The 23,020-nt window shown below is 46.0% G+C and overlaps 1 protein-coding gene across 1 annotated transcript in view; it reads left to right on the top strand.

Moving 5' to 3' along the window:
• bsna (bassoon presynaptic cytomatrix protein a) overlaps positions 1 to 23,020 on the top strand; it is a 74,916-nt gene that overhangs the window by 46,741 nt on the left and 5,155 nt on the right. The window contains exons 4-15 of the mRNA XM_076026125.1: positions 670 to 5,973; positions 7,557 to 7,721; positions 7,798 to 8,054; positions 8,265 to 9,195; positions 11,006 to 13,511; positions 14,424 to 14,921; positions 15,624 to 15,964; positions 17,843 to 17,936; positions 18,497 to 18,628; positions 19,316 to 19,371; positions 20,276 to 20,412; positions 20,969 to 21,057. Of these exons, the coding sequence (XP_075882240.1) occupies positions 670 to 5,973; positions 7,557 to 7,721; positions 7,798 to 8,054; positions 8,265 to 9,195; positions 11,006 to 13,511; positions 14,424 to 14,921; positions 15,624 to 15,964; positions 17,843 to 17,936; positions 18,497 to 18,628; positions 19,316 to 19,356 (10,269 nt within the window). The 3' untranslated portion in view covers positions 19,357 to 19,371; positions 20,276 to 20,412; positions 20,969 to 21,057. The remainder of the gene's footprint in view (positions 1 to 669; positions 5,974 to 7,556; positions 7,722 to 7,797; positions 8,055 to 8,264; positions 9,196 to 11,005; positions 13,512 to 14,423; positions 14,922 to 15,623; positions 15,965 to 17,842; positions 17,937 to 18,496; positions 18,629 to 19,315; positions 19,372 to 20,275; positions 20,413 to 20,968; positions 21,058 to 23,020) is intronic.

Genomic DNA, 23,020 nt, shown 5'->3' with positions numbered 1-23,020 from the left:
TATATTCTTATTTTTTTATAGTACAGATGTCATGTGTCATTTGGTTTATTAAAGTCCCAGTGTAAACATTTCAAAGGGATCATTTGCCATTGGAATTTCAAAAAAATGTTTTGGTTTGATTGAATAACTAAAAGGTAAATATTTGTTTTTATCTGCAAGTATTAAACATTTAGACCTCCATAAAGAGCAGGCGGCCATCGTCCCAATAAATTTCTGCGGGAATCCAAATTGCAAAGTAGCTGTGTTTCCTCATTTTACTTTGACATCACAGCTGATTTAAGAAAAATGTAAGATGATTTTGTGTCGTTAGATGTTACTTAATATTTTGCACTGGGCCTTTAAATACTCTGAAGTTTCCTCTCTTTGGCAAAGGGAACAGCAAATTAAAGACATAACTTAATGCATAACTGCATGTATGTCTCAATAGTTTTCGTATATTTGTACATCCATTGTGTGTTAATCCTAATTCTATTCTACTTATTTTTTAGCAACATTTTAGTTGTTTTTTTTAACTGAAAAACTGAGAAAGAAAATTATTATTAAGATATGTTTTATTTTGGCCCACATACCAATTATTATGTTGTTCACTACAAAATAACTAAATAATTATGAATGAATAAAAAGTTGTCCTCAAATTTATTGCAATGCTTTGTTTCTTTTCCCCCATAGGATACAAAAAACAACAGTACCTACGACTTGTCACGCAGCCCCCAGAGCCTCAGTGACACAGGCTACTCCTCTGATGGCATCTCCAGCTCTCACAGCGAAATCACAGGTCTAATACAAGAAGAGGAGATGAAGCTGAGTGAAAGAGGGATCAGTGGGCGGGGCTCCCCTCCAAGTCCATCAGAAATCACTAAGCTGGAAAGCTCCATGAGGCCCTTGCTGGAGAAGAGTCTCTCCGAAGAGAAGGCTGACAGGAGGGGCAGGAAGCATCGGGACAGAGACCTGGATGACAGAGGAAAACAACGGCCACGCTCCCTGTCCATCCCACCAGATTCGTACGATTCCGATGAGGAATTAGAGGATATTCTGGAGGAAGAGGAGGATGGAGTAGACTGGGAGAGTAAACGCAAAGAGGGCAAAGAGGACAAGAAGGAAAAGAAGAAGAAGGAAAAAGAGGCAGATCCTACAGAAATGACAGATGAGGAGTTCATGAGGAGACAAATAATGGAGATGAGTGCTGATGAGGAAAACGAGGAGGAAGAAATGGAGGAAGATGAGGATGAGGAAGATGAAGGATATGGCTACCAGAAACCTAAGAAAAGCCACCATAAGCACATCATTTCTGAATCAGGGAAGGAAAAGAGACGTCTTCAGCACCACTCTAGTAGTTTTGAGGAAGAAACTAAGTCGTCTACTGATGTTTACAAAGGTTCAGTGGAGGAGGGCGAAGAGGACTTGATGGCATCCCAAGGAGGCTTGAGGCGTTTTAAAACCATTGAGCTGAATAACACCAATAGCTACAGCCGAGACATGGAGTTGAGCAGTGAAAACGACTTGAGCCTTGACCGGGAACCAGAACTCGAAATGGAGAGCCTGACTGGATCGCCTGAGGAGCGATCTCGGGGTGACTACTCCTCCACTCTTCCGGCCACTTCCTCTTCATATGGCTCAGGGCAGTCTCCTACTTCAATCTCTTCCATGGAGGAGGACAGTGACAGTAGCCCCAGCAGGAGGCAAAGGCTCGAAGAGGCCAAGCAACAGAGGAAAGCCCGTCACCGCTCTCATGGCCCTCTGCTCCCTACCATTGAGGATTCATCAGAGGAGGATGAGCTGAGAGAGGAAGAGGAGCTTCTGAGAGAGCAGGAAAAGATGAGGGATCTCGAACAACAAAGGATCAGGAGTACAGCACGGAAGACCAAGAGAGATAAGGAAGAGCTGCGGGCTCAGAGACGTCGAGAGCGGTCCAAGACTCCACCTAGTAACCTTTCACCAATTGAAGATGCTTCCCCAACAGAGGAGCTAAGACAGGCTGCAGAAATGGAAGAGCTCCATCGTTCATCTGCCTCTGAATATTCCCCTCAGAGTCTAGACTCTGAGGCTGAGGGATACGAGTCTAAACTTTACAAATCAGGCAGTGAGTACAACCTGCCAACCTTCATGTCCCTCTATTCACCTGTTGAGAAATCCTCAACCACAACAACTACCACCGCACCATCTTCAACCTCCAAACCACTGAAGAGTGCCGAAGAAGTGTACGAGGAAATGATGAGGAAGGCAGAGATGCTTCAAAAACAACAGAAGCAACAACAACAACAGCAACAACACGGACGACACGGACAGTACTACGAGGAGGATGTTAATGGACAGGGCTATGATGACGAGTATGATTATGACCAGGACCAAACAGGATATGACAATGAGGCAATCGAGACTGAAACAGATATTTACGAGGAGATCCGACAAACATCTCAGAATATCACTAAAATGCAACAGGCAACTGATGAGCAGGTAGAGATTGAGATTGAGAGCTCTTTCCCAGACAAACAACTGCTAGATACAGGCTCTGCCTTTGCTAAGCTACTGGAGCAAAGCAACGCTCTCCTTACTCCAGGAACCAGTCCCACACAAATATCAGCCCCTGTTTCGTTTGCTGAGACTGGAGGACGTATTCCTGATGTCCGTGTTACTCAGCATTTTTCTGCAAAGGATGGACACAAAGACCGAATCAAAGCAGGGAAGAATGGAATAACTCCAACAGCAGCTGCCACAACTATTGCAGCTTATGGAGTTTACGCAAGAGATGCAGTGACTATTTCCCAGACTTCTTCAAGCCACACTATAACATCTACTCAGTCTGGCATTTATGGGCGACACACAGGAGGCCCCGCCACATCCTCTGCCACCGTATCCAGTGTGTGCAGCAAGATTGCAGAGATTACCCAGGCCTACAGTCAAAGAGAGGTGATCACCAGAAAAGCAGGGGAAACACAGGGTGTCCAAGTGCGAGACAGTTCAACATCGTCAACAGAGCGAATTATTGAACCACGGTCCCCCAAGTACACAACTTATTACAGGAGCACCAGTCCACCCCTTTCCCCATCACCACCACCTCAGAGTCCCACCCGTTCTCCCTCAAGAAGGGGTACAGCTGAGTTCTCTACGCAGACTTTTAGTTCTGCATTACGAATGGAGAGTCACTCAGGACCTTCATCTCCAGTCACGGTTCAGGGAACACAAACTTCACACCGGTCTGCCTCCCCACGGCTCTATCGACAGCAGTCCTCCCAGGATGCCCCATACTCCCCACCACCAAGCCCAGCTAGGCCAATGACAGTCAACACTGCTACTTCTCCACTTTCTTCACCAACTCGTTTTAGTCGCCAATCAACATTTGACAGCTACTCTCCCTGTGGAAGCCCTCCAGATACACCACCATACCAACAGTCTCCGACACGCACCTTCTACAGAACACAGAGAGTAGAAAAGGTCAATGTTGGTACAAGTATGGTCACCACAGCTTGCACTTACACCAGAGGGTCTATGTCAATGGATAACATCTCCCTCTGTCGAATTTCAACAGTCCCAGGCACTTCTAGGGTTGAGCAAGGCCGCATGATCCAAGGGGGTAGTGTGGTAGATCTCAGAACAGTAGCAAAACCAGCCCCAATTATTATTACTGACCAGGGAATGGATCTCACATCTCTTGCAACTGAAAGCAGGAAATACCATGGTGGGTCAGAGGGTAGTAGACATTCCACAATTGTACAGCCCCTCATTATGAACCTAAACACCCAGGAGATCACCACACCAACTACTGTGAGTGTCACTGTAGCTGCTTCTATGTTCATGACTCAGCCCAAGCAGCCAATGGTTTACGGTGACCCTCATCAAAACCGAGTGGATTTGGGTCAGGGCATGGGTACAGCTGTTTGTCTTTCCCAAAACAAACCACCAATTTCTCCACCAGTTGACCCATCAATACCAAAAATTGATGCCAAACTGGAAGATCTTAGTGTTCAACAGAGAGAACTACAAAAACAACAAGAAAAGTTGCAGAAACAACAAGAACTTCTTGAACATCAATTGCAACAACATCACCAAATGCAACATCAACAGCAACACGTGTCTGCCTTGGCCAGGTACAACATTCCTGGTCAGATCTCACCGCTGCTGAAAAAGGACTTACTAGTTAGCCAGACTAGCACTGCTTCACCTGTGGTTAGTGCAGTATCACCAGTTATAAACCCAGAAATCTATGGAATGGGTCCTGTTGAGGTAAAAGGAAAGCCAAGTCCTCCTGGCATGCCAGGAGGTAAATCCCCTCATAGCATGGTTGTAGAGATAGATGGAGGACCAAATCAAGCTAGGGCAGTAACCCAATTGGTAAAAGTAGAAGAGGGACAAGATGCGATGGATCTGGCAGGAGGCCAAATTAAACCTGATAACCAACCAGCTTGTTGTGATGTTTATCGACTTCCATTTGGGGGGACTTGTGTGGGTGGCTCGGAGAAAGAAGGAATTAGACCACCATCAGCCCCGCCTCTCTCCTATGAGTCCGACCAAGAACAACCACCTAGACAATACCATGAATACCCAATGGATGGAAATAAGGCATACACCCTACCTTTTCCTGGCAGGCTCCAGCCCTCCATGTCTGATACAAATCTAGCAGATGTTGGGTTACAGTCCTACCATTCTAAACTACAACCATATATGCAAGCTACTGGAGAAATTGGTGTAGATATGGGTGGTATAAAACAGGGCTATGGAGGATATATGGGAATGCAGTATGGTTCTTATACAGATCTCCGTCATGGAGTAGACATCACCGCGCAAACATTGCCTATCAGGAGGTATAACTCCTTGTCAAACATTAGTTCAGATTATGGATACTCAGCTCGTGATATTGCTGGCTTTCAAGAAGCTAATTTGGCGATGTATAGTGCTACGACAGCCAGGGAAATCAGCCGAATGTGTGCCGCCCTAAATTCAATTGATCGGTATGGAAGTAACCCAGATTTGATGCAATATGGTAGTTTGGGCAGAGGGACTGGTCCTGGAGCTGCAAGACTTGCAGCAGGTCTTGGCCTGAGGCAGAACATGCTGATTGGACTAGATGGTAAGCCAATATCTCACAATCAGGTTCTAACTAACCTCATCAATGCCAGACAGGCAAGCCTCAGAGCCATGTATCCTGCAGCTATCAGATCCTCTGATGGGATGATTTATTCCACCATTCAGACCCCTATTGCTTCTACACTTCCTATCACAACTCAGCCTTCCTCGGTTCTACGACCATTATTAAGAGGGGTCTACCGGCCATACCCATCTGCTAACATGACACCTGTGCCACTATCAAGCCTAACTAGACTACCAGTTACCCCCAGAGTGCCACTATCTGGACAAGCACCTGTGCGTTACCCTGCACCAGGACTTCTACAAACAACTTCAACTGATGCCGCAACTACTGGCATTGAAACAACAACCCCAAGCTCTACAGTCCAAGATGAGCCAGTTTACCTTGGGAAAGGGGCCCCGGTCCCATCAACAGCTGTCACCTCAGTACAAGGAACAGCTGTGCCCATGGAGCCACAGCAGCAGCCCATAGATATGTCCCAAACTCACTTGAACAATCAACAGCAACAGGTGACAAGCGCTCAGCAAACACAACAACCACCTCCAGCCCATGCCTACCCATATTCGACACCCTCGCAAACTCATGGTTACACCCTACCTCCAGTGGGTCCCTCTGTCCCTGCCGGTGGTGCACCTATTCAGGGAGGCCTTCCTCCCTTCCCTCCACCAGGAGCGGTACACAAAGAGGGTGAAACTGAGGCAGAGAGGCTGCATCGACAACAGGAACAACTTTTGCAAATGGAGAGGGAGCGTGTGGAGCTGGAGAAACTCCGGCAACTGCGTTTGCAGGAGGAGCTGGAGAGAGAGAGGATTGAGCTGAAGCTGCACAGGGAGAAGGAGCAGATATTAGTACAGCGGGAGTTACAGGACCTGCAGACCATCAAGGAACAGGTAGAGGGAAAACCAGAGGACCAGTCACAATAGCTGGTGTCTTGTGTCATGTTTTGTGTTTTTGGTTGCTGTTGGATCTTTTTTTGTGTGTGTTGTTGTGTTGTTTCAATAAGAGAATGCTGCTGATTTATTATCCTTTCATAACCCTTAATTGCTCTTGACTTTTTGTCTTTTTAGTCACAAATGTGATATTTTAGGAGCAACTTTTATTAGAACTGTCATTGAATATGTTATGTTTCATTGTGGTGGTGGATTTTTCTGCATCCAGCCAGCAATCCAAAACATAGTTGTCAAGCCTGCATGTTGTGTTTTAATGCGTTTATGGACTTCTCCTGTATTATAGTGTGCATGAACATGCATACTGTATATGTATGTGTAACAGAAAAATAGTTAATGCTTAAATTTCATTTGTAATATTTGTATTTTCCATTTGTTGGTCTGTGTAACGCTGTCTCCTACAAATGATATTTATTTACAACTAATTCACAACAGCAAATGTTTTTAAAAGGAAAAGTATATCAATGTAATATGCTGGCCTAACTTCACTCATAGGCAAAAACCAAATGCAACTACTATTTTATGTGCTGGTCCAGATGTAAGACAGTTGATTGTGATTCTAGACTGCCACGTAGTTTAAAAAATAACAAAAACAAAGAAAAAGCACTTGGTTTGCATAGGAAAGAACATGTCACTGACATTTTGTAAGATGAGAATGATTTCCCAATACTTAAGCAATACATCTTTAAGACATTTCAAAATAGAATAAAAGTAAAACATATTTTTTTTTTAGTATCATAGTTCCCTTGTTGGCAGTTTCTAATTACTTGTGAATAAATGTAAATGTTAGGAGACGGTAAGGTCCATGTCCAAAAGAAAAATGATTCTGTTGTTAATCAAGCAATTACTTTTACAGAATAATGCATTTGAATTTATATAAACTCTTAGCACTCTAGCCTTGTGGAGATGTCTAAACAGAGGTGCTAACATGGCAATGTTCTTCTTTCTTCTAATAGAACAAGCACTTGAAAATTGTTCAAGTACACTCTGTTAAACAGGTGTGGAAGCCTTCCCTTAATGAGAATGAATTAGAGATGGAATGTTTATTATGCATCTCACATGCTCAATTAAAACCCTTACTCCTTGTCCCACTGGCCGGTCATTGAAGCACAAAGAAAAGGCTTTTTTGAGCAATGTATGACTGGCAAGAGCAGATACGAGTACATGCTGCACTTCATTTGTTTTGCGCTTCCATGCTTGCATTCCTCGCAATGTACAGAGTTCTGATTAGTTTGGACTCATTTTCAAAACTAATCCTATCTTCAGAAATAACTTCATGTCACATTCAGTTTTAGGAGTCTTGTGATTTAGTTTACATTTTAAATATTGATTAACTGAAACTCACTTTTACCCTTTTTTTTACTATTTCTGTTTCTCTTCATGAACTTGTCTTTCTGTCATCACGCTTATTCTTTGATTAACATCCACATTACATGTTTTTCTATTATTTTTTTATGCTTTTCCCCCTTCCCTCCATTTTGCCATTATGTGCTCCTTTATGTTTCCCTTCTGGTGACATTTCGTAGGTCCTACAGCAGCAGCAACACGAACGGGAGAAACAGCTTGTTCTCCAGCGAGAGCAGCTGGCCCAGCAAAAATCTCAGCTCGACCAGATCCAGTCTTTGCAGAACCAACTGCAACAACAGCTTGAAGAACAGAAGAGACAAAAGACATCAGTTCACGGCATGCAGGTGAGAGGCAGGAAGAACTATTACAAAAATGCAACCAAATGGCATTTTTACAATCCTTTTGTTGCTTTTTGTGCAGTTGGATGCTAGTGGGCAACCCATCCATCCCTACGCCGACTCGCAGATGGGGTTCCGTTCCCTCCCCAACTCCTCATCAGAAATGTGTCTAAGGAGTCAAGAGGAGCACATGGAGGCCAGGAGCAACATGAGAAAGCACAGCTCCATGACCAGGCTGAGCAGGGACAGCTTGGACAGTGACGGTGCACTGTTTTATGGCTCCCCACGCAGGAATGTGGACAGCTGTGTGCAGACAGACGACGAGGACCGAGAGGAGAGGTAATTCGATCTGAATGCATAACTGCGTGTGTGTGAGATGTAGATACATGCTGGATTCATATATTTTGAACAGTGACTGGGAATAAAGAAGATCATGTTGATGTTAACATGTATCAGATATATCCGCAATAGTGGATATTTTGGCCAAAAACATGATGTGAGTAACATGCCAAAATATACGTCACGATGTACTTGTTTCTTTGGCACCAGGTACATGATGCGTCACCGTACCAGGAGACGTGGTCGCAGCGTCGACTGCTCCGTCCAGACAGACGATGACGAGGACAAGGCAGAGACAGAGCAACCAGTGCGGAGAAGACGTTCCCGTTTCTCTCGGCACTCTGAGTCCAGCGCAGTCGGTAGCAGCACTGCTTCCAATGCAGCTACGGACACCAAAACAGACTCTTCCAAAATGGTTTCTTCCAGTATTGCTATACAGACCATCAGAGAAATGTCTTGCCAGACAGAAGTAGAACACCTGGGAAGGGTTTCCCCTGCAATTCACGTGACACTGCCAGACCCAAATAAAGTCGAGATTGTGCATTACATCTCCGGACCTGAGAGGACCAAAAAGGGCCAGTCGTTAGCGTGCCAGACCGACCCAGAAGCCCAGTCACAGGGTGTCGTAGCTCCCCAGCTCAGCGTGCCAACCACAGTCAGTCCATATTCTTCCTCCACGGGTGCCGGATTGCAACAGCCCAGTTCTGCCGACCTCCTGGCCCAGCAGCGGCAGCAGCAACACATTGCAGCAAACGCAGCTAAGTTTGAGCGACGCCGCCCCGACCCACTCGACATCAACTACCAGCCTCACAACCACCTGCACAACGAGTCCATCTCCAGCATCATCAGGCAGCAGCAGGCCACCCCCAAATCCCCTCAAGTCCTCTACTCCCCCGTGTCACCCGTGTCCCCGCACCGGCTGCTGGAGACCTCACTGTCCAGCGAGAGGCTCAACAAGGCCCATGTCACGCCTCAGCAGAAGTCCTACACAGCGGAGTCCCCGCAGAGACACCCCTCCATGCCCAGACCCATCAAGAGCACCCAGAGGTCCATGTCCGACCCTAAGCCCCTCAGCCCCACCATGGATGAACACACCAAGGCCCGGCTGTCTCTCTATCAGCAACAAGCACTCCAGAACCAGGTAATGTCACTTAGCTCACGTCCACAAAAGTTGGTATGTCTGTATGTGCTGAGGAAGAAAAGCTGAATATTGCTTGATACACAACTAAAATGAGGTTTCTTCCTAAACTAAAGGCAAGAAATGGTCATTTCTGCAGGGTTTTTCTTTTCTTTTCTTTAGAAATATTTAAATACTGTCCTCAAGCACTATTGAACAGAAGAAGAAGTTTTTCCCGCATTAATAACTTTAAATCTCACATAGCTAGACGATTGCTAATGAAAGTAATTTAAAAACCAGAACAGAGGTCCCATTATCGTGACTTTCATCATATGACTCACTGTTACAGAGTTCAGTGCCTTTGAACAAAAAGCTTTTAATGTTTTATGCCATACTGTAAGGTCTTTGTGCCGCTTTGATTGAAACCGTTCCTCTCATTTCACTCTGCCTCTGTTGCTTTGTGAACGCTATGAATGTTTCATGTGAATACTGTTTTTTTTTGTATATCTTCATGCCAAATTTGAGTCTGTTGACTATCAAGGCAAAATGAAACTAAAAGATTGGCTTACAATACAGAATCAAATCAGCAAAGCACCTTTAGTGGAAAAAAAAAAAATAATAAAAAAATGCTCTGGAGTGACGGGCCAATTAATAAGGCTAATATAAACAGTTAGACATCAAAAGAAAACGTGTTTCACAAAGTGTTGAGATAGAAAATATCTTGTTCTGAATGAAAGAAAAATAATGAAATGGCTGTTTTAGATCTGAATTTAACAGAAACGTCAAGTTAAATCATGTTTAATAAACATCAAACCTTTGAATTGTAGATATAAAGAGGCCACACTCTCACTTCCTCGGGCAGTTTCTGCCAGAGTCTTGACTGCAGATGACGTCAAAGCTGAAAATTGGACTTTCTGGAATGAATCAAAATTTTCACATACGCTCTGCTACCTGAGTATTCAGTCTTTTTTTCAAAGTAGGAGTAGATCCATCCAGGTATTTACAAGCTTTTGCAAGACTCCAGAGCTCACCTGATTGAGAAGTGGCATCCAATTAGCCGCGAGTAATTAACTTTTATTATTATGTGGCTGTTGCAATAAATATCTGTTGAGTAGACCTTTTTTGTGCTATGCTATTTTCTGTTTCATTTTTTTTTTCCTTTAAGGGGTTGTTGATCTATTTATGAGGATAACAACAAACGAGTGTTTCGTTGTAGCGCTTGGTGTAGAAAATAATGCACGACACAGTGTCACCAATCTGAATGTTTTTGTACGTCCTCTAACACGAGCTCCCCTCTTGTTCCCTGTTGTCTTTGTCTTCGTGTCTATATGTGTCTCTTTGTCTCCCACGTATATCCCTCTCGTTGTTGTCCTCCCCCTTTGAGTTTTTCCTTTTGTCTTCTTTTGCCCACAATACACATACCTGGTTTGTTCCTCCATCTCCAACATTTTTCAACCATTATGATGACTTTCCATGAATATCTCTTTTATCTTAATGTTCTGTTTCTGATCTTTCTAATTTTGTTCATTTTACTTTTCCTTGTAATCTATCCTCACATACCTCCCTGAACCCTGCTTGCTCCTTTCTATTTTACCTCATTTTCTTTACTTTCCTTCCACTTTATTCCCGCACTTCTTCTGTTTTATATCCTAACTTTATATAAATTTGGATTACCACTTTCCTTTCAATGCCATGGCGACATTTGGATGCCCAAAATGTCCAAACCCTCCCTGTAATCCCTTTTCTTTTTTTTACGTGTCCCTCCATATTTTGCTGCCCCTACCTCTCCCTCCGTCTTTCTCTTTCTCTCTCTTTTCCCCCTCTCTCTCTCCAGCTGGCAGCCCTTCAGCAAAGCTCGCTGCTCCGTAAAGTCAAGCGAACTCTGCCCAGCCCTCCACCGGATGAGACCACAGCGTCAGCTCACCTGCCCATGATGACAACTGTCCTACAGCAGGGCTACCTGCCCTCCGTGCCCAGCCTCAAGCCCAGCTCCAGGTCTGGCCTGGCTGCCAAAGCAAGCCTCCTCAAAGACCTCACCCATGAGCTCAAGGCCGTTGAACAAGAGTCAACCAAGCTGAGGAAGCAGCAAGCCGAACTGGAAGAGGAGGAGAAAGAGATTGATGCTAAACTGAGATACCTCGAGCTGGGTATCCACCAAAGGAAAGAGACACTGGTCAAGGAGAGGGAGAGGAGAGATATCGCCTACCTGAGGTGTATGGGTGACACTAGGGACTACATGTCTGATAGTGAGTTGAATAACCTTCGTTTAGCAGCTGCAGCAGCGTCACATGAGACCAATGGGCTGCTGTCAACAAGGCCAAGCACTGCCCCTCTCAGTCAGTTCACCAGTGATCTCAACACTGCATCCCAGTACCCACCCACATCGTCCTTCCTCTCCTGTCAGTACCCCCAGAGCCAGTCAACAGCACCAACTCAGCAGTCAAGTCATTCATACCAGTCATCGACCTTCAACCAGCCCCCCTACCCATCAGTAACACAGTCCCAAGCATTGCCACAACCTACGCCACTTCAGAGCCACGTCCCACCTCCTGGACCTTCCTACCAACCTCAAACCTCCTATCCATCTCACTCCTATCCTCAAACTCAGCCCCCGTACCCTCAGACTGACATGGGTTTACCAGCTGCACCTCAGCCTCAGCCCCAACCAAGTCATACAGGTTTTGGACCTGCCCCACCTGGCCAGCCCCCGTACCCCACCCACAGCTCACCCTATCCAAGCGCTGTTTCCTCCTACCCCAGCCAAGCAACTCCATACCCTGGGCAGCCCCAAGCTGATATACTGACAGTCCACCCCGGAAGACCAAGGCAGACCTCACTTGCTGATTTAGAGCACAAGATGCCCACTAACTATGAGACAATCAGCAACCCCACGGTTGTGGTTACTACCACTGCGCAGGACGCTACCTACTCCAGTGCAGCCCCCGCTTATGGTCAGTACAGCGGATCAACCACTATGGCAAACTCCTATGGGCCCTATGGCTCAGCACCAGTGTCCAGCAGCTACGGTGGGTACTCTACCATGCCAGCTAGTACTTATGGCCAGTATACATCATCGTCAGCTAGTTCTTATGGCCCATACACCACAACCACCGCTAATACTTATGGCTACACAACCACCACAGCCAGCTCTTATGGACAATACACTTCTACAGTTTCCAATGCCTATGGGCTCGCTGTAGACACTCCCTCCACCTATAGCACCGCAGACGGGATGTATGGGGCTCCCGGACTAGAGCAAAACATCCCGAGGAATTACATGATGATTGATGACGTAAGTGAGCTGACGGCAAAAGACGGGCTGGGCACGACGACAGGGGACATGATGCATCATGGCGGCAGCGGGCGATACCCGGGCGATATCCACGGCCACAGCAGCACCATTGGAAGTTCAACGCGTGGGGGAACTGGCAGCTCCTCGTACGGCAGGGCACCTGAAGAAGAAGCAGCGATGCAGGATGAGCTTTACGACCACCATGGCAGGGGTAAGAGCAGCTACAGGCACGGACCACTAGGGGGCAGCAGCAGCAGCGTGAGCTCTAGCATGGGTGGGGGATCCCCCTATTTCTATGACTATGACTACAAACATGGCAGCATCCGCTCCGGGGTACAGAAACCTTCGTCTTCCACCAGAAGCCTTCTGGCTCCTGCTGTCATGTCCGCCAAGCGCAGCAAGCACCGCAAACTGGGGAATATGGAGCAAAAAATCTCCAAGTTTTCCCCCATTGAGGAAGCCCGCGACGTAGAGGCAGACCTGGCCTCCTATTCTTCGGCGACAGTTGGGGCTTACCCCTCTTCTCACATTCGAGGGCGCCAGCTGATTGAAGATTATGGCTTTAAGAAGACTGCCTACGAAGCCACCAGTTCCGGTCACGTTAGCCGATATTATGGTTCAACGAATGAGGAGGACGACCGGATTTATTACACCTCCACCGGCCGCTCCCGTTCAACTGGCTATGGCATGGACAAGATCTCAGCCAGGGACTACTCTGGGTATCGCAGCAGGTCCTATGAGAGGGACGACCGCCCGTACCGTTCGGGCTACAGCCGGGGCCGCCATCCTACTCGGCAGTATTCTGAAGAGGAGAGCCCTCTCAGTCCCCTGGGGAGGTTCATGGGTTCCGGGAGATCGTCCAGCTTAGGTCCCCATCCGTACGACAGTCGCAGCAGTAGATATCATTACTATTACGGCCAATATGGTTCCAGCCACTCTTTGCCAGATGTACAAGACCATATACGGGACCTTCCTCGGACGCATGTCTACAAATCGGATGATACTTACATTATAGACGATTATCATTGCGCTGTGTCAGACAGTGAAGGTAATTGTGGGAGCTGAGTGCCCGCACAGTTTCACTATCTACTACTCTCCCCGTTTATCTAAACGTCCCCCACCCACCCAGATTAGCAGAGGAGAAAGAGAATTAGAGACAGAGCTAGCTGTTGCATGCAGATGTTTTTTTCATCCTGAGAGCCAGTCAGAGTTCTCTAATCAGTGGACTGCTGTCTGTCTGTCTGCCTGCCTGTCCGTCCTTCTGCCATTTGTCCATTCACCTGTCCGTCCGATACTCGCATGGTTCTTCGGCGTGGTCGTTACCCTCGCTTGCCGCACTATGAATTACTCGAAAGGTCTACTTTGCACGACACAGACATATTTTATTTGTGTCTTCACTGTTTTTTCTCTTATGGTGTCTTTGGCAATGATGTTTTGTGAACACACACACACCCTGATCTGTCAATTCTTTGTCTACACTGCAAGACAGTCACTCACAGACAATTCTATATTTAAAGCTTATCTTGCAAAAACCGTCCAGTGTTATTTTCACACTGCCGGATTATAAAAAAAGACAGGGAATTGAAGGAGGTTTTTGTAAGGCAGTTGTTTGAAGTAGGGGCAGCATAAATTCTCTTCCTATCTGGCTCGACGCTTTTGAGCGAAAAAGCTGCTGTTGGAGTTGGCTGTTTTGCAGTGTTTGCGCGCGTGTGTGTGTGTGTGTGTGTGTCTTTTGTACAGTTTTTATCGTCCTGTGACGTGTGTTTGTGATGTGAAATCTACCATGCATGGTTGTAATTTTTTGTTTTGTATTTTCTGCCTTTCCTCTTTCTTTTTTTTCTCCTATTCTTTTCTGTTGCATGTTGGTGGTCTTCTTCCTGTCTCCTCCTTCTCACAGCCTGCATGCCGCTGTCTCCAAACGACATGGAGATTGACTGTGATCTGCTCTCGGTTTCCAAAGCCTACCATCTGGGCCAAGAAGAAACTGACTGGTTTGAGAAGCCACGTTCCAGCTCGCGACACTATGGCAGCAGCCACTCGTCTGGGAAAAGCCGACACGGTTTCAAACACACCTACCACGATTACGACGAGCCGCCTGAAGAAGACTTGTGGCCTCAGGACGAGTACGGCCATGGAGGACGACATTCTTCATCTCGGGATCACAGGCATCACGGAAGCTCTAGTCGACACTCGTCTTCCTCTCGTCATTCAGACGAGCAGAGATCATCCAGGTCATCCAAGGGACACCCTAAAGACCCTACGATGCGTCATGACCCTTCAGGGAGGTCCTCGTCATCAGGAAGACGTGGTGACTCAAGGTCTGGAGCGTACCATTCTTCAGACTACTCGCGAGATCCTTCCGGACATCACCATGGCCAACGCTCTTCCAGACAAGGGGACCCCCATCGTTCCTCACGTAGCAAGTCCCAGCAGCAAGTGGACATGCAGGGCCAACCAGGTAAAGAGAATACACTGTTACAACTGTGTGTTAACTGTCGTAACTGTACTCACCTAACATTCCCCTCACCGTGCTTCATGTTTTTGATTTTTTTTTATTCAAGTTCTTAGGCCACCAAAACCCAGCCAATAGATGCAGATGCATTTTTTTCCTTTCTTTGTGTTCAAGATGGAAATTCTGAAATGTTTTGTAAAGACTGCCCTGCATTGGGCTCTTGGAACGTGTCCAAAGTGAGCTGAGGAGCCAAGTTGTCTTCATTTCAAACGACTGGCAAGTCTATGACTTGATAAGTTATAGACACATTTCAGTTCACTGGAAAGTGCCGGAATGAATCAAACTGCTTTTATGGGGCCGATTTGAACACTTCAGATGATTGCGATGTGTAAAGAAGCATACGGACGAAGACAGAGATAATAACTCACAGAGGACTTGAAACGAAAGTTTTTGTAGCTGAGACTCAAACAGAACAGATGGTTTTGAATGATAATTGTAACATCCACATGGGTTAAGCTAATCAAAGAATAAGCAAATCATTGAAACCAACATCAAGACAAGCTTATTGCAAAGGAGCCTCGAAAATGAATGTAACGCCAGTGTACATTATATCACTGGTGTCTGTTCACTTTTACCCTTCTCAATCTCAATTGATGTTGCATTTGTGATGATGTCGGCAAATCAGTTTTACTCCCTTTGCTCACACAGGCTCCTCCAGGTCTGGCAGCGGCTCTGGCCGTGCTCAGGGCCCCACCGGAGGCCCTGCAGGATCAGGACGACAGAGTGGTCAAGGTCCTCAGGTGGACGGGGCCACAGGACAGAGAACCCAGCTACAACAACAGGCTCAGACGTCTGCGGCAAGGCCCGGGCAGGCCGGCGCTCCTGCGGTGAGCGGGAATCAGCAGCAGCCCTCAGCCCAGGGACAGGGCATGGGCATGGGCATGGGAATGGGGCCAGGCCAAGCCAAGCCAGGGCAGATGGGACCAGCAGGAGGGCCCATGGGGCAGGCGAGGCAGACGGGTCCAACAGGAACCACGCCTCCCACTATGGTGAGCATGTTTTATGATCCACATGACCTTTCTGGGGTTTCATGCAGATAAAGAATTCCTTTCTGGTGGAAAGTAAAGACAAGTCAAGTACAACAGAGGAGAAACACAGCATTTCTCCATATAGTGTACTCTACAACGTGGTTTGATTTGGCCCAATAAATCAACATTAACACCATGTTTTATGTGTGTGTTGGTATCTTCTGATCCATGTGACCTTCATGGGGGGAAATCAACCAACATCCGATGAGTCATTGTGCTTGTGTGATGTGTGAAGTATCTGGAATTTTTTTTTCATTTTATATTTGACTTCATGGCCCTTGTAACCTTCCACTTTCACATTCATTGGAATTCTTCCAGTGCCACCAGATTCCCCACTGATATTTGATGAAAAGGGTTCAATTCACTAACTCTTACCTCCTCTTCGGCTCCTCCACCAGAGATAAGAGCTTGTCCCTCTCTTCCCCTTTTGGACGGTTCTTAGGTTTTCCTCTGTGCCTTCGTTGGCATGTTGTATCAAACGCTGTGATTAGCGCAGATGCAGCTGATAACTGAGTGTCTACGAGACACTCAAAATCTCTCTGTGCAAAATCTATTCTGCCACGTATTCACCCCATCGCCGTGAATCTATTTAACATTGAAGCCCCGAGGACCCAATTATGATGTTAAAAATGAAAAATTCGATTCAATTTAGTGCCTCTCTCTCTCTTTCTCCCTCTCTCTGTCTCTCTGTCTCTCTCTCTCTCTCTCTCCTCCGACATTCAACCCATCCGCAGTAAAAATGTGTGAATAAGTCTCCCACAAAGTTCACAAAGGCACTGGCGCCATTATGAGTGAGCGCCAGATTATTCACGATGCGCTCCCGCTCGAGAAAGCGCTCGTGATTTTAATGCGGCTGCATTGTTGTTCTCTCTGTGGAAAGCCGGAGTGAAACCATTCACATGGTCTGATATCAAATTATGCAGGAACTGGTCCTGGAAGTCATTTGTGAGAGCCGCCGCGAGCAGCGGCTCCGACAGGAAGCCCATAAACAGCAAACAGAATTTGTTGCATCATCATTATTATTATTCGCACTGCTCTCCCATTCACTTAGGCTCACACGTTGGGGTCCTTTGAGTAATTAAAAGCATTGATTAAGTGGCGGGAAATAATAAATTGGAGTGCGCTGCCCGGTGTTGCATCACGTCGGCTCTGCTGCTGCTAAACTGGAGTCTGTGTGGCACCAGGCATGGATTATGAGATCGCTTGGGCCTCATTTCAATATCTGACAGGTTTGATAGTTTTTGAACTCGTGAGTTTGAACAATCGAAGAAACAGAGCCGAGAGGCGACAAGCGAAGCGCTGGAACACTGGGCCATATTTCCTGTGTTTAGAGAGCACAAACAGTTTAAGTGATGGATGTCAGAAAAACTCTGGCTTCCATCTTCCTCCTGATGCTGCTGCCTTCCTGCTGTCAGGGCCCCAGTGTAAACGATTTGTCAGTGTCTTGTGCTAAGGAAGCATTTGGTCTATAAAAAAAAACATAAAAAAACAATAAACTGTAAACATGTGCATCTTTGCGTCCAAGTCCTTGTCGACTCGTCAGCCCCAGCCGCAATCATCAGGCTGGTTGGTTGAAAGGCCTCCAGCTGTTTTCTAATCTGACCATAATATCTGGGTTACATGCTGGCCTCCTCTTTAGATATGAACCCTCTGTTTAATAATATGTTATCAAGGAATAAAAACACTGCCTGTTTGCCCACGCCGCCTTTAAATGTTGAGCACGTGTTTGACGTGAGTCCGTAGATCTGGTTCCAGAACACGGAGAAACCGGGACAGCTGCTGCAACACGCATTGAGTGGAGGTTGAGACCAGTTTGATCAGAGTCACGTGTCTCCACAGGCCAAGATCGACACGCCTCCCGCCACAGCCATCGGGGCCAAGGCGGCGCCCATCATGGCCAACAAAGCAGGGCAGCCGCCGCTCACAGGCATAGGTACAGTACGCTCTAATCATCTTCATCATCATCATCAAACAAAATACACACACACACGGACTGTCAACGTGGCCACGTCACACCAGCTGCTGCCCACTGTGTCAGTGTTACATAACCCCGACTGCGCTGCCTCATCTAATCTGGGAGTAATCTGCAGATAATCCTGCGGCGGGAGGTTTCACTCCCAATCTGAAGTCCAGGCGTCGCAGGTCCAGTCGTGATGTTGAAAAACTAGGAGGCTTTCTGTTAAAATTCAGCTCGTGGGATTTGTTGATTTTTTTTTCAAAAAACAAATAAATAAACTTTTTCCCTCATAGTGGGATGGTTTAAAAGAGCGATTTAATGCACTCAAGACCAGAAGGGTAAAAATAACACATTTTTGAAAAGAAAATTTTCTAAAAGGTTAAAAAAAAAAAAAAAAAGAAACAGTAAACGTGACTGGACACCAGTGATCTCGTCGTATTAAAAGAACAGAGACAATCCGTCCACATTCCTCTCCTCCTCACTTCACCTCGACTGCTTCATGTCTTCGGTTGAGTGCTTCCTGTTTCTCCGACCAGGCTCCAAGGCAGCTCCCAGGCCCGGAGGGATCGGCAGCGCGGCGGCAGGTCAGCCTGGCATGGAGGGAGACAGCGTGTTGTCCAAGATCCTGCCAGGAAACGCCGCTGAGCAGGCCGGGAAACTGGGAGAAGGTGGGTATCGGCAGAAGCCCCCCGGAAGCAGAGCAGCGACAGGAGGTGGTTGCTTGGTTGGGAAAAGCAAAATACTCAAATCTAAAGGTCCCATATTTCATCTTTCTATCTGTAAGAAGAAATACAGATAGAAATACATCTTATATTTCAAATAAGATGAAATATATCATCTTTCTATCTGTAACCAGCCTCCTTTCGCACTGTTGCAGACTGACTCCTGAAAACGTCACTTTTAGCCACTTTTACAGCGACCTGCGTGGAGTCCTCATGCACTTTTCTCACTTCTGGGGGACTCATGAATAGGATACTGAAGAAAACATTGCTGCAATGAATTTAGAATCATATGGGACCTTTAATGACTTCCACAGTGCTGCACAACAGCCTGAAGGGCCTGAATGGCTCCCAACAGAAGCGACTAATTCTTGATGAAAGGAAAAATCCAAAAACATGATGAAGAAGACTGAGCAGAAAAGAGACGCAAAAAGCAGCTTCAGATAGGTGGCGTGGTCATGTTAAGGAATAACAAACAGGTTGTGAATCTACATTGACCTCAGTCACCTGCTGTCTTCACCCTGCTGTGATTCGTCAGTGTGGAGTTTTATCTTTTTCACTTGTTGTTTTTCGAAGCCTCTGTTGACACTTGTGTAACTGTATTTTTGTTTGTTTGTTTGTTTTTCTCCCCTTCAGCGATATCCGGTTTCGGCAAGAAGTTCACCTCCTTCTTCTGAGGTGACGACACTGAGGTGGGCGTTCCCCCGCCGTCTTCCTGCTGCGTGAGCGTAATAAATGCTGTGTTTACGTGGGAAACGCTGAGCGGCAGCATTTCTGAGTGTAAAACGTTGCTGCCGGCAGATCCTGTAGCTCCAGTGTGCTGCTGAGTCACAGCAGCGCTGCACCGTTCCTGGAGAGCACAGGAACCATCTGCCTTTCTTCTTCTTCTTCTTCTGTTTCTTTTTCTTCTTCTGCTTCTTCTTCTTCTCCTTCTGGTCCTGAAAGGTCAGCGCTGACTCAGACAACGTATTTCTCCCACTGAAACAGACAGGATGTGTGTGTGTGTGTGTGTGTGTGTGTGTGTGTGTCTGTCTGTCTGTCTGTCTGTCTGTCTGTCTGTCTGCTTCACCTCTGCCAAAAAGCTGTTTTTGTCCTTGTATTTTAACAGTTTTTAAGGATGTGTTTCCACATACATCACGTCAGTATCACAGCAAATATGACAAAAAAAAATTGAGCAGGTCTGTTACATACTCCCGTGCTTATTTTATTTATTTTGTTTATTGAGCACTGATTAAATGTTTTAACCGGAAGCTTCAGAATGCAAACTGAAGTACTTTTTTACTAAAATGGGCTTGTCAGGCTTTTGCTTCTCCACCTTTTCTGCTGCACAGTTTCAGCCGCTCTAAAATATTCAGCCACCCAGTTGTCGTCCTTCCAAACATGCTCATGTTTTAAAACAAGGCTGCTTTCTGCTCAACCGAAGGAATCAAATCAAGAACGGCTTTTCACTCAGGCTTTTAAGAGCCTGAGTGAAAAAACAAAACCAACGGGCGTTTTTTTTTTGTTTTGTTTTGTTGGTTTTTAAACTGTTAATATTGCTAATGCTAATATTCCACCGTCGTAGCGGCTAACGGATGTTCTCTCGTGTCTTCGCAGGACTTTGTAAATGTCAAACGACCACGACTTGGAGGCTTTGTACCAGAAAAAAACTGTCAAGTTCACCCTGCTTTTCATCTTTTTTTTTTTTTTGTAACTGAAGAGAGAGGAAGGCGAGAGGAGAGAAGAGCACGCTGGTGAGTGTGTTCTGCCAACCCATTCACATGCACAGTCTGATTGCTGGAAAGTGCTGTTATGAGTGCAATACATATACCATTTACCATTTACCCAGCGACACTGGAACCATGTAAGGTTTACTAAATGTGCTGTAATGTGCTAAAAGAAGCCAGTGGAATTTAAACAATGGTAATTATAACTATATAGTCCAAAAGAGGCCCACTGTCTGATAATATAGGATAGTTCACAGTAGTGATAATCCTTCAGTCTGTGCCAGTGAACTCCAGATGCTGCACTGATAAACTTCTGCACATTGCTATTTGCATTATGTGCAATATGTCTATTATACCTGCGTATTTATTCTGCATGTTTGTGATTATTCAACCTCGAACATTTTTGCAGATTTGCAGATTTTTCAAACTTTGATTATTCAAAAAAATAAAAATAAAAATAAAAATAGACATCTGGCATTTGCAGTGTTGTACTAGATTCCAAAGCATGGCTGCTTTTTTTTACTGTTTGTTTGGGGTTTTTTTTTTCTATCTGAATTCGCTGCTGCTGCTTCTTCATTTGCAGCTAACCAGAACCGGAAACCTTCATCACACTGCACGTCTGACACAAACTCTGGCGGAGGGGAGAGGCTGCTCTCTCTGGCAGAGACGACAGTAAGTCCCTCTAGAGCAGGGGTGGGCAAACTTTTTGACTGGTGGGGCCACAGTGGCTTCTAAAATTTGACTGATGGGCCGGAGCAGGAGCAGATGGATGGATTGTTTTGGTGACCCACCTCATGGGAGGTAAAAAATATATCATAAAGATATGTCAGTAGACACTGAACAAAAGCATTACAACAAAGTTTAGAGTTCTGATATTCTTCAGGATATTATCATCATCGCTGTGGCAGAAAACTCAAGAACGCAGGGAAAGTAAAAGAATAATAAGGTTTATTAATATAGTTTCAAGTTCGGCCGGCCGGATTAAAAAGCTTCATAGTCCACATATGGCCCCCGGGCCGTAGTTTGCCCGTGCCTGCTCTAAAGCCTTCAGAAGTCCGAGTCCCTGGGAGCTTCCTGCTTCCAGAGAACGGAACGCTGCACGGCTGCACGCCGTCTTTTATCAAGCTGCATCTGTGCAGCTGCCTGCCGAGGCCCGATACACTGCTTAGTGTCCCGAGCAGCAGATGGCTGCCGAGCAGAGGTGGCTTTTTATCTCCAATTCTCCTCATTCGATATTTCCCGGCTCCTCGTCCTGGTTTGCCATGCTGAAAAAAAAAACTCTTATTTGTGCTCCGGGGAGGCCTCCGGAGGATTCTTCTCCCCACCGACACGGCCTCCTTAGTGGATAACAAGTATTAATTGGATGCCGCTCACTGCCGAGCTTATCTGATACACAACATCGCTGACTCTGGCATAATCTGGACTGATGACTGCAGCTTGTGCACATCGGGAGATAAATATTTGAGCTCTACATTTCTGGTACTGCGGCAGGAAGCGTTGACTTTATCTGCTGCAAGAATATTTTTCACAATCTTCTGTTTTCTAAATTAACTCAGTCACTTAGTCACTGAAGAGTTTTGTCTGGTAGAAAACTTTCTTTTTTCATGGTATACACCTCATTTCAGTCAGGATCCGATCCAGGACACTGACTCACCTTCTTTCATGGCAACTGAAAGATCAGAAAAGAAAAACTGTTCCAAAGGAAACAAACTCGGACTGGTTTCAATCAGCTTGTCGGGCTTCCTCTCAGAGGGACATTTTGGGGGTATTTTGCCAGAACGCCGACAGCGTTGGTGTCGTTACAATGCAAGACAAACATTGAACAATGTCTGAAAACTAAATATACACCGGTGAGAAAAACTCATCCTTTCGAAAGTACCACTTGACCTGGTGGAATAATCGTGCAAGAAAAACTTGACAGATCATGCAACTTTGAACTGTAAACAAGCGCTAATCTTCGCTTTCATTAGCGGTGCGACGGTTTGCAGCGTCGCCTCACATGTAAAAAGGTTGTAGGCTTGAAAAACAAACGATAGGATCTGACGTGAAATTAAATTGGAACCCAAATATAGTTTTTAACTCCGGTTCAAGGAAACTGAGTATTAAACCCAAACTCGCACTATGGCCAAGTTCATTCAGCTCCTTTTTGTGAGGCTGCTAACAAAGCTCTTATTTATTTGCCTGCATGGAGGAATCAGCTCTGCAGCTCGGCGTGAAGCCCCTGAACGCAGCAGCAGGCTCTGATGTTGCACATGTGCCACAAAAGATAACGCACTGAGTCAGGACTCTCTCTTTGTGTTTGTGGTGTTTGTGTGTGTGTGTGCGTGTGTGTGTGTGTGCGTGTCTGTGTGCGCGTGTGTGTCTTTGCTCTGCAGCCGCACGCTGACTAACTGCCTCATGTGACTGCTGCAGTGAAAGACTCTCTCTCCACTCTCCACTCGGCTGCCTTTCTTTTCATACCATTTGTGCTCCCACCGACACGCACAGCTGCTTGCTTGTTTGTGTATTAGTTTGTTTATTGTCCCACTCACATTCCAGCTTCAATTCCACCTGTGACCTCCTCTTTAGTACCAATAGGATCCTTCTGTTATGGTTCTCTGTCTGCCATATTTGTGTTTTGAGCCTTCCTGGTTGG

Source organism: Nelusetta ayraudi, unplaced genomic scaffold (genome assembly GCF_046127955.1).
Source record: "Nelusetta ayraudi isolate G7.1 ecotype Tasmania unplaced genomic scaffold, CSIRO-AGI_Nayr_v1 ptg000019l, whole genome shotgun sequence".
Lineage (NCBI taxonomy): Eukaryota > Metazoa > Chordata > Actinopteri > Tetraodontiformes > Monacanthidae > Nelusetta > Nelusetta ayraudi.
This window is presented reverse-complemented; position numbering and strand designations above follow the sequence as displayed.